The sequence below is a fragment of the Leguminivora glycinivorella genome, chromosome 16 (assembly GCF_023078275.1).
Source record: "Leguminivora glycinivorella isolate SPB_JAAS2020 chromosome 16, LegGlyc_1.1, whole genome shotgun sequence".
Classification (NCBI taxonomy): Eukaryota; Metazoa; Arthropoda; class Insecta; order Lepidoptera; family Tortricidae; genus Leguminivora; species Leguminivora glycinivorella.
In genome coordinates this window covers 16,786,378-16,798,988 of record NC_062986.1, presented here as the reverse complement: position 1 = coordinate 16,798,988, position 12,611 = coordinate 16,786,378, and the positions used below count along the sequence as shown (strand labels likewise).

Sequence of the window (12,611 nt, the reverse complement as noted above, 5' to 3'; positions counted from 1 at the left end):
AAAGTGGTGAAATGAAATCTGATGATTCAGAGATATTTTCCTTTGTAATAATGTATGGAGGTAATGGTTTGTAGTTTTTGTATTGAAGTGTGCAAATGACGCGTGATCGTCAGTAAGTTTTTTGTTCGTAATTGTTGGTATTTTACTGCATTATTTGCTTATGCAACGTTTTATTGAAATGAAATGAAATATTTATTTTCCAAGTAGGCATATTACAATGCGCTTATGAACGTCAAATAAAGCTACGCCGGCTCTAACCCTACGCCTCAGCCTCGAGAAGATTTCAGTCCCCCCTCAGTTGGAGGGGGGTATCCACTATGGGACCGGCAAGAAACTCGGCGGGCCACTTCTTTTCAAAACATTACATCTTATAATTAACATGCATTAAAAAACGAGATACAATTTAATCAGCAAAAGTATTCATCAAAAAAAAGAAATATTAAATTAACAGACTAGGTACCTACTCTATGGAAATTCATTTCAATAAATTATACAAAGTACAAAGTACTTTCTATATTTATAAAATCTTGGGCCAGGAAAACCTCCACCATTTTAATTTCCTTAATGAAAATGACATTCGCCGTTTTACTCTCGCGATCACGACATTAATTTCTTCACTTGTACTTTATCAAGCAAATGGATGTGGATGTATTCCTAACACATGATGGCCGCGAGATAGATCACACGTCTTCTTCTAATTGTATAAATTACATAAGGACGGGTAGTCATCACGCGGCGACAAACCTAACCTAACCCTGCAGCAGCTGTAGACGACCTTGAGAAAAGTTAGCCATAGATAGATAGATAGATAGAATACTCTTTATTGGCATACCTCAGCAAAAGATACAGAAAAAAAATACAGTGGAGACAAAACAAATGATTAAAAATAGCGGCAAACAACAGGCGGTATTATCGCTAAAGAGCGATCTCTACCAGACAAGCTTTGGGTAGCGGAAATAAAAAAAAACATAATCAAAAATAGGTGCTTCGAAATAAAAAATCATAATTATTCTAATTTCCAACACATAAAAATAAACATACACATATAAGAGAATATAAATAAACTTACATAAACATACTATAGTATACAACAAGTCAGATATATTATATAGTAACAAACCAAAAATATACAGCAATCATGTACCAACCACAGAGTAAAAATAGCAATACGATCACTAAGGGAGAGATAGATAAAGTTCTTTAAGCATTTTTTTAAAACAGAAAGATTATTCGTGTATTATAAATTGTTTGTCTGATTTCAGATCTAACCCACTCTATACCGAGGAGGAGGAGCAAGAGGTAGTGATAATCGTGGACTCCTTGGAGGAAGAAGATGCAGTGGATGGAGGGAACTTGGCGGCTCCTTGCCCGCCGCGCCGTGTCCCTTCCACATCTTCAGGTGATGCTTTCATGCTTTCTTCTACTCAGTACTTCGTAAATCCATGTATGTACTGCAAATCTAGACCACCGTCGTGTACCGAAGAGGAACAATTGGAGCCCGATTTGGGACAGATTGATCACACAAAAGAGTAATCACACGAAAGGTCAGCGCCTAATCAGATTTAGAAAAGATACTATATTCAGATTGCGTCGAGCAGCAGACATTTGTCTGGACACCGATGCTCGGGAGACCTCATGACCTAATCGAGGCTTAGGCTAGCGACTCAAGAACTAATTCCTAATTGTTTGAGACAGAATGTTTCAATACAGACAACCATTCATAATTTCGTGCTGTTCACAACACATTTACACAATTCACTATTCATTTTTAGGGTTTCACCATGTCTGTCTGTCCGTCCGTCCGCGGATAATCTCAGTAACCGTTAGCACTAGAAAGCTGAAATTTGGTACCAATATGTCTATCAATCACGCCAACAAAGTGCAAAAATTAAAAATAGAAAAAATGTTTTATTAGGGTACCCCCTGATATTTTTTTCATTCCAACCCCAACGTGTGATATATTGTTGGATAGGTATTTAAAAATAAATAAGGGTTTACTAAGATCGTTTTTTGATAATATTAATATTTTCGGAAATAATCGATCCTAAAGGAAAAAAAAGTGCGTCCCCCCCTCTAACTTTTGAACCATATATTTCAAAATTATGAAAAAAATCACAAAAGTAGAACTTTATAAAGAATTTCTAGGAAAATTGTTTTGAACTTGATAGGTTTAGTAGTTTTTGAGAAAAATAAGGAAAACTACGGAACCCTACACTGAGCGTGGCCCGACACGCTCTTGGCCGGTTTTATACCTATTTTAGATTTCTGGTTTTCCGATGTCCTAATACAAAGTAAGTAAAGTCTTAAAAGGGTTATTTGGTATTTCCCTGAACTAATAATTGCTTCTCCCAGGCTACGGCAGCGGCGGCGGTAGCAACGGGCGGGTGTCGCCATCTTTACCAAAGACCGAGGCGGAGCTACCCGACTCGAAGCACGAAGGATCTCAGACATCGGCAGCCTCCACCTCTGATAGTGATAGCCCAGGGTGCACCCTTTCAAGGAGTCTTAAGGAGGATATTAGAGCGTGTTTAGGAGGATGCAGGTAATTTGTCCATAATATAAATCCTCCTAATTTTATGATGCTTAGAGTCTGACCTCTGTCACGATCAGCCCAGGATGCAGCTATCCAGGACCCTGAAGGGAGACATCAGGGCTTGTTTAGGAGGATGCAGGAAATTGGTCCACATTGGATATCTTCCTCCTTCTCCTCAGATGTTTAGAGCCTCACCTCTGTCACGAACAGCCCAGGGTGCACGTTGTGTAGGAGGACATCAATTCGTCTTTAATAGGATGCAGAATTGCAGGTACTAGACTTGAGTCACGAAGTCGACTACAAAGAGATGTATCCATTTTTTCACCTTATTGCATTGTAATAAGGTGAAAAAGTGGATACATCTCTTTGTAGTCGACTGTACTAGACTTGAGTCAAGAACACAGCTTCCACTTCTGATAGTGATAGCTCAGGGTGCTCGCTGTCTAGGAGCCTGAAGGAAGACATCAGGGCTTGTTTAGGAGGATGCAGGTACTATACTCAAAGCACGATGTGTTGGGTTATCTCAATGTAAAGATCATTTCAGAGGTTGAAGCAAGAAGGATCTCAGACATCAGCAGCCTCCACCTCTAACATTGACAGCCCAGGGTGCCTTCTGCCTTGCTGTTCAGGAGCCTTAGGAACATTAGGGATTGTTTAGGAGGATGCAGGTACAAGACTCATAGCATCATACTTTGGGTTATTTCAATGTGAAGAGCATTTAAGGGGTTGCAAGTACTATTTTAAAAGCACGATGAAACTCAGACGTCAGGAGTTTGAAATTGAGACCAAGCTGTCCCTGACTAGACTTACTAAGGATGAACACGGAAGATTTTATTGTAGTACGTTAGATTGATCAACTTCTAATTCGGACAGAGGAGGATGTACCCACCGCGCTGTAAAAGCAAAAACTTCTTAATAAAAAAGTATTTCCTGAAAAATGTTGTCTTACAACCCTTAAACATCTCTAACTTCTTCTAGATGGGAGAAGGATGTCGGCGATGTAGTAGAAGCCGCCGTGAAAGGCGCCGGGGGCATCACCGCAGCTCGAGCGAGACTCCACGCGGCGTTACTGGCACTCCACGAGCCTTTACCAAGGATTCCCAACCGCGGACCTTCGCTGCCCTACTGCGGTCCAGGAGTGAGGCCTGGTGACGTCACTATGATGCCGAAGACGACTGAGATGTCGCTACTGGTGAGTAATTTCATTAACGGCGCCAAAATGTTCCTGTGCAACCGACCCTAAGCAACTGCTTGCAGCGTTACTGCCTACTGGTGCTCCCAAGCGCGGATCTAGCTTCGTGACCAGGGGGGAGAGGGTCACGTGGTGAAGGCCTAGGCGCGGGGGGGAGTCAAGTTGTCTCTTTGTATGGCCAACCTATGTCCCTCCATGAGTCTGTCTGTACTCAGGAATCCCAACTAGGCAGCTGCAACGTAGGGGTATTGGCTAATATTTAAAGCGACGGCGGGGTATAATTCCGGAAAAGGAAATATAAATATGTCAGCCATGTGAACGGGTCATTGTGTCAATCTTTGGGGGAGGCCTATGTCCAGCAGTAGACGTCTTTCGGCTGATATGATGATGATGATGTGAGCAATCTTTCTAAGTCAAAAATATTCACGGTTAGTTTGACTAGACTTATATTGAATTGACTGGGATATTTTATTATTATTATTTATTCAATTAATAAACATGTGGGTACAAGAACATTATTTTAAATATATAGCTCCACAAAACTATTTATATAGTTTGACTGTGGAGTCAGAGCTCGCTAATGTAACAAAACAAAAATATCGCTATACTAATCATAATAATGTATTGGAAGACAGTATATAGTTAGTGTGATTAGCTTTCTATTGTTTTCTGGCTCCCGATATCACCCGTGCGAACACTGCGGACACATGGCTATGCCATGCGTCGAAATATAAGTGATAATTACGTAAAATTATATGCCGTACAGTATCTACGTACATCTTCGTGGTTGTTCACGAACCAAGACACAAATAAAACGGGCCATCAAGCTATACATTTAATTGTAAAAGCTTTGTGATATTTCATAACATTCACAGGTGTTTCTAATTGCAGTAATTGCTAAGGGCCGCCGAAGGGCCAATTATTGGTCTTCATCGGAAACCAGCCATCAATTTTAAATGGGCGGGGAACTTCGGATTTAGTGAGGTGCTTATTGCACAATGAGCACGGTTTGTGTTTAATGTGGTAATTGACCTTTGTGCAGCACATAAACATCACCCAATTAATATTTTACAAAATGTAGGTATATTTAGTCGGTACAAAATTGTGTTAGCGACAGGCAACGCTGCACTTTGTTGCCAAGGACAAAATTCTTTTGTAAACGTATATGAATATAAATCATCTTCATTCTCTTGCCCTTATCCCAGTCACTTGGGGTCGGCGCAGCATGTCTTTCTCTTCCATACATTTCTGTCACTCTCACTCGTCATCTCATCATTAACATAAATACATTTTTTTTTCCTAGCGTATAATTGTGTCCCACTGCTGGGCAAAGGCCTCCCCTTTCTTCCGCCACTCATCACGATTTGCCGCCTGCTCCGGCCAGTCGCCGCAAAATGCGTCGAGATCATCCCTTTCTTTGGCCTACCTCTGCCCCGGCTAATACATATATATTTAAATCCATACTATCCATCCATCCATACTAATCCATACTAATATTATAAATGCGAAAGTAACTCTGTCTGTCTGTCTGTCTGTCTGTCTGTCTGTCTGTCTGTCTGTCTGTCTGTCTGTCTGTTACGCTTTCCCGCTTAAACCACGCAACCGATTTTGATGAAATTTGGAACAGACAATCTTTAGACCCTGAGACAGAACATAGGCTACTTTTTATTTCGAAAAAAAGGGATGAAGGGGTTGAAAAAGAGGTTGAAAGTTTGTATGGGATTTCTTAATTTTAAATGATAAAACCATGAAACTTTATATTTTAGCACTTGATAAGAAATCATTAAACATATATTTAAAGTCACATACAGGTCGAACGCGATTAATTAACATTATTTTTACCTTTAAAATAAACATGGTGGGAAATAAACATTAACTAAAAGCGGGTAGATTATATTTATTTGTCTACCCCGAACATTTATATAAATTAATATCGGGTAGTTTTGTGTTGTTTACATCTCCGGTGACATTTTGCTGGGACGTCAGTCTTCCGCGACCACGGCCAGTGCAACCTGGCCGAAACGTTGGGAAAAAAGGTAAAAATAATGTTAATTAATCGCGTTCGACCTGTATGTGACTTTAAATATGTGTACAAAGCGCGAGAACTTAGATTAGATTAGATTAGATTTCTTTATTTCATGATAAAAATTACACTATAAATTTGCTACATGTCAAAATTATGTTTATCTTCTCATCATGATCGTCAAAAATTACATAATAAATTCCAAATAAAAATAATTGTGTCTCCCAAATGAGGATTGTCATTTACAAAGAAAGAAAATACACATGCCAAGCTAAATAAAATTAATAAATTAAGTTACAATATCATGAAAGTATCACGAAGCAAGAAAATATTATATAACAGAGAAATATAGGTATAATTATATCGTCGGTCATTAAAAATACAAATCCATGTACTCATTTACAGAGTACATGGGGTTATCTAACAAAAAGTTTCTCAATTTGCGCTTAAATGCTTCGTCACATGGCTCATTTCTCAGATCGGCAGGTAAGTGCTCATAGTAAGTACTTAAAGTGTTATATCATTAAACATCTTGATAAGGGATAGGGATAGGGATAGGGATAGGGATAGGGATAGGGATAGGGATAGGGATAGGGATAGGGATAGGGATAGGGATAGCGATAGGGATAGCGATAGGGATAGCGATAGGGAAAGCGATAGGGATAGCGATAGGGAAAGCGATAGGGATAGCGATAGGGATAGCGATAGGGATAGCGATAGGGATAGCGATAGCGATAGCGATAGCGATAGCGATAGCGATAGCGATAGCGATAGCGATAGCGATACGGATACGGATACGGATAATATGGGTATCGTTAGCGGGATACGGATAATCGGTCGGCGGTCTCTTACAATCAATGTGCTCTAAGACGATCGTTGTTTGCTTGCTTGAAGATTACGTTTGCGATAAGTATAAGCAAAATGTAAAAAATTGTAAGGGATAATAGAAAAAAGTACTTTTTACCCACCGATCATAGTGTCGAAATACGGGCTATGTGGGATGTTTATAAAGGTTTCCCCAGCGTATATAGAATTACCTACGCTGTGGTCGATGTGTAATATTTCTACAATCATTGCAAGCAAAAGTATTATGTGCAATCGAAATAATCGCAGATAAATATACCTACAGAGAAACATTTGGTCCCTACGGATCCAAATGAAAATCTTAATGAATACTTTTATTACGCGGGCGAAGCCGCGGGTAAAAGCTAGTACATATATATTTAGATATTTGTATATGAAGCACATGAACTACTCAAGTTTCAGTGCCACTCTTGACAAAAAGGGGTTGAAAGTAATCGAAATCGATACACACAACCTATCAAAAATTGGGACGTTTTGCCGGCCGCGGGAACAATTACACTTTATTTATATAATAATTACATTTTATTATTCCTCTTTATTTCTTTCAAATCTTAGGCTAGGCTATTTATACTACGAATATAAAAGTAAAATACAAAACCACTTACAAAACAATAAAAAAAATATAAACATATTATAAAAAACCTAACCTAGGGTGCCGCCAGCTTTTATTTATTATTATTAATGCAAACATTGTAAAACATGAAAAAAATGAACCAGTTACAATTTGCTCGCCAGTCGAGGTTTGCCCCTCTGTACCTTACTCTGTTGTTTTCGAACCATGTCATCCCTGTATACTTCACGAAGTGAATGTCCACTCAAAGTCACATGTGGCCAAAGTTTCATCACACGCAGACACCTACATTTCGCGATACGATCATAGCTCCAATTACTTACATAACTACTTTTGTACTTACCTCATTACATTTTGCCACTAACACTCTTTATAGGTGGACCTTATGATGCTTAGAGTAAGGGTGCCTATTTGACAGGTGCCTCATTATAAGCTAATGCCTCTGTTTGAAATATTATGTTACAAATGTTGTTAAGTGCTTATTTTGTGACGATTGACCCACTTTTGGTTAAGGAATTATTTGATATCTTACTTGTATTAGCTGGTTGCTTAACTTACTCTGTTAAAATGGGAAAATTGCCAGTTGGCAGGCTAAACTCTTGAGAGGACAAAAACTGACTGAAGTAAGGTACGGGCAAGGGCACTGCTCGGGGAAAAGTTTCAACTAATTACTCGTTTTTTTCCCGTCTTACATATTTTGCATCGTTAAATAGTGTCCACTGGTCAATCTGGACATATATTATGTCACGCGTTTTCAGTGGATACATATCGTCACTACTTTTAAAAAAACTCGTATCTTCGTCTGTCAATGAAAAGAAAATTGTAGTAAGTATCTATGGAATGCATACAGACTTACTGCGTTTTAAATTTGAGAAGCAGCGTGAGATACGAGATATTTTCAAAGTAGTGACAATATAAAAAACATGAAAAATAAAACTTCTGAGGTCATAATGTAAATTTATTATGGGAGCAATGCTGAAATCGCAAAAATTGGCTAAATATTCCATAGAAATGAGCGGCATCAAGTCAAGGATCAGCAAATTCTGGCTGGTCCTTTTTTTTTTCACCCTGTATAGTCAATTAAAATTATTATACAATGAATAACTATTAATGCCACTTTAGCTACAAAGATAATAATACACATTTTGCACTCCACAAGGCCAAACATAATACCCTATCGTCTAGATCACTCAGGACATCCTGGCATCACTGCGTAACAAATGACTGTGTTCTTTGTTCTTAATATTCAGAATTAAGATAAGATAAGATGATATCCACTGAGGCTGAATGTTGCCGGTAATTAAGCATAAAGTAATGGAGATTGTAATCTAGATAAACTATGCTTCATTTTCGAGAGATTCTAATTATTCTTTTCGTGATTTGAAAATATGGACATATGGTAATAGGAAGTCGCTATGCGAGTAGATTTTACAACTATACTAACTAGGAGAGAGGGAATAAATTGTGTAACATAGTATAATAGAATTTAGAGTAAGGTAAGGTGGGGTAAGACTGAAGGGCTTTTCTTGGTATGTATTAATAGTTATTTGTTATACAAGGGGGCAAAGTTCTATTTTAACGCCGAGTGTGGAATTGAAAAACGAGCAAGTGAAAGGATTCTATAGTTGAACCACGAGCGAAGCGAGTGGTTCGAGAACAGAATCCTAAACTTGCGAGTTTTTTAACACACGAGAAGTAAAATACATTTGCACCCGAGTGTAACACAAAACTTTTCCCTCACTATAGCGAGGAAACTACATCGCAAGAAAATGCGTTTATCACTGCTTCCAGTAGTTCCACGGGTGGTAAATCATCTTAATTACTAGATTCAACTACTTTTATCAACTTTATAGCAGTTAATTTGACTTTATTCAAGGTCAAATTACTTTACCCACTAGTGGATAAAATGCGTTTACCCGCTGGTATTAAAGGACAAAACACGTGTTTCCGAGCTAGTGAGGGGAAAATAATATATGTTTCGTATAATGAAGCACAACGGGCGGCTTTCCATCTTACCCCGCATGAAAAAGCTTACCTTACATATATATGGCGCTATATTACTGCACTACTTAGGTAATGAGCTTATTAGGTACAGTCACCGGCATAAATAAGTGATGATTTCTGTACCTTGTCACATCAACATCTTGTTTGAAATGTCATACGAAGTTGTCAAATGATTAAAAGCGACAAGGTACTGAAATCATCACTTATTTATGCCGGTGACTGTACACAACTAAATATGTCAAAAATTTAAATCGCCATATCGTCACTACTTTAAAAAATCTCGTATCTCACGCTGTTCCTCAAAGTTAAAACGCAGTAAGTCTATATGCATTCCATACATACTTACTACAATTTTCTTTTCATTGACAGACGAAGATACAAGTTTTTTTTAAAGTATTGACGATATACATGACATTATGTCTGTATACTGTAAAACGTCGTACGGGCAAAGAGGACGTTCGTAATTCATGACGATTTAAAATATCCCCTTCGGTCGAGTTCTAATTTATCGTCACTAGTTCCGAATGTTTTGTTTTCTGTACTTTTATCATATCGTCACTACTTTAAAAAAAACTTGTATCTTCGTCTGTCAATGAAAAGAAAATTGTAGTAAGTATGTATGGAATGCATATAGACTTACTTACTGCGTTTTAACTTTGAGGAGCAGCGTGAGATACGAGATTTTTTAAAAGTAGTGACGATATTTGTTTTTTAAAATTATACTAAACTTATACCATACCGAATATTCGGCGCATCTCTAAACATGATTAAAAACTGATAGATATATTTAGGTCACCATTAATCAGGTCAAAACAAAGATCTTCATCAACCTGTCAGTTCTTCATTCTGACTCCAACCAATAATCTACGAGCTAAAATGTTCTTTAATATATTACATCAAAGAGTTTTCTCGTATGACACTGTCAAGATTGTCTGAAAGGGCTTTATTTTATTTTATTTTATTTATTTTATTTACAAATGTTTACATGACATTACAGTTAAAACTAATGCGTCACGAAACTAGAATATGACAATATTTACATTAACACATTTATCCTACAATTCACATTTATTTAATTACACACAATTACACAATTACACAATTTATAAAAGGGTCGTGATCGATTGGCAGATGAGGTCGATGAAGTTATTGAATTGACTTTAGGGTCATCTTTGTAATGAGCTTCTTGTTACTTCCCTTCTACATTTAGGTACAAACATTCCTATGAGTATGAGTCTCTCATGAATATGTGGATACCTGGGTACATACTCGCTACGCTCGCGGTTCAATATTAGAAACTTATTAATATTAGCACGAGCGGTTAAGCAACTTTGCTTCATTGTAGAACAATAGTACATTACGATACATGTGCGGAAAAGAGGAAGTTCATTTTCAGAATTTCCTTTTCGCACGTGTATCGTACGACGTTTAAAGTACAGATGGCCCTCTAAAGTTTCGAATTGATAAGATATGAACCACTTTACGGACTAGCGCGGGTAAAAAACACCATCTGTACTGAAAATGACTATTGTTTAATGTAGTTAGATGTGATATTATGACTAAATTACTGGTTCAGGATAAGCAATAATTGACAGGAAATCGTATTTTTTTAAGTGGAGATACTTGAAGGGATGGGGAGTGACATAGGCTACTTTTTGTCTCTTTCTAACGCGAGCGAAGCCGCGGGCAAAAGCTAGTACATTATATTCTTTACCGAAAAATATTATTTTTAAATATTGAAGAATGTCACCTCGACTCAGGAAACGATTACCAGACCCTGGCCCCAATCCCAAGCTACGAAACCAGCAATTTATTGCGTACAAATAATTAAAATAATCATAGATAATGGCACAAAGGTTGCGCCGTGCCCTATGCGGCCCTAAAGCCCATGAGAATCCGAATCGGTCAAGTGTGAGTGGAGTTAGTAAATAAAAGGATTTATAAAAAATAAAAACCTTCTTGCGTTGTACCGGTTGTGAGCTGGGATGTCGAGGTTGTCCCGAGGGTCTGCAGTATGGAGTTCTTCAATAACCTAACCACAAAATTAAAATTTTGAAAAAACCCCCGACCGCGTCATAGTAGACCGATTTTCATGAAACATGGCTAATAACACTCCCGACTAACTCAGCTTTCAGACAAAAAAGACTAAATCTAAATCGGTTCATCCGTTCGGGAGCTACGATGCCACAGACAGACACACACACAGACAGACAAACAGACAGACAGACAGACAGACACGTCAAACTTATTTAATACCCCGTCGTTTTTGCGCCGGGGGTTAAAAAAGAAGTGTACAGGCCCCGTAGCCGAATGGCATTTCTCCGACGCCAAACGAAAACGAAACGTAGTCCGGCTCTGTCGCGCCAATACGCAAGAGCGATAGGGATAGATATCTACTAGCGTTTCGTTTCGTGAGCGTTTGTGCCATTCGGCTACGCATCCAGATGTCTAAAAGGATCGGCAACGCGCAATTAACACCTCTGGAGTTGCAAGCATCCATAGGTTCCGGTGGCTGCAAAGAGCAAAGTTATCAAAACTCACGGTAGTGCACTGCCATGATACAAAGTCGAAACTCTTGGCACAACGGTCACGTCATTTCCCAGCATTGACCGAGTTGGCTTGAATTGGATGCGTGTTTCGTATGCTGGCGAAGTTGCTTCGGCTAACGTTTGTTCCAAGAGTGATCGAATATTCCCTTTCACGATTTATCTATAGGGCATATTACCGCCGTATCCGTATACAGGGTGTCCCACGGCAACGCCACATGGAGGGAAGTACCTAAAATATCATAGATAGATAGAATATATAGGGAACTTGACTGTAGTTTAAATAAAATATTTTATACCATGCACGAAATAAAGCATCAGATAATTATACGAAAAACATGGACAGAACTATTTTTAAATCCAATTTCTATTTAATAAATCAGGTAGAAATATATAAAGTAACTGAGTTGACCGTGACGTCACTCAATTTGATTTCATATAAATTCCATATTAGCAAGTCTTTCAAATTCGTTTTGGCGCTGATTTGACTAGGAGGCAAGTAGCCTATTGCTGAAAAAAGACATATTTTGTGTTTAAAACTTAGTAAAACTGCATTCATAGATTTGTAAATAATTACAAGGTTAAACCGGAATTCGAACCCGCTACAGGGGAAATAAACCCTGTAAGTAGATTTACCGATGGAGAGGCTTCATCTATCTCTATGGTCTATCTCTGTCGCTCTTCTGCGGCTGCATTTCAATCGGCGTTTAGCGTCAACGATTACGATTACAGGGTGCGTAGCCGAATGGCACAAACGCTCACGAAACGAAACGCTTTTAGTTATGTATCTCTATCGCTCGTGCGTATTGGCGCGTCAGAGCCAGACTACCTTTCGCGGCGTTTCCTTTTCGTTTCGCGTAGCAGAAATGCCATTCGGC

At 38.5% G+C, this 12,611-nt stretch overlaps 1 protein-coding gene across 1 annotated transcript in view; it reads left to right on the top strand.

The window, feature by feature from the left end:
* LOC125234723 overlaps positions 1-12,611 on the top strand; it is a 95,209-nt gene that overhangs the window by 55,838 nt on the left and 26,760 nt on the right. The window contains exons 3-5 of the mRNA XM_048141095.1: positions 1,263-1,399; positions 2,353-2,542; positions 3,512-3,725. Coding sequence (XP_047997052.1) covers positions 1,263-1,399; positions 2,353-2,542; positions 3,512-3,725 — 541 coding nt within the window. The remainder of the gene's footprint in view (positions 1-1,262; positions 1,400-2,352; positions 2,543-3,511; positions 3,726-12,611) is intronic.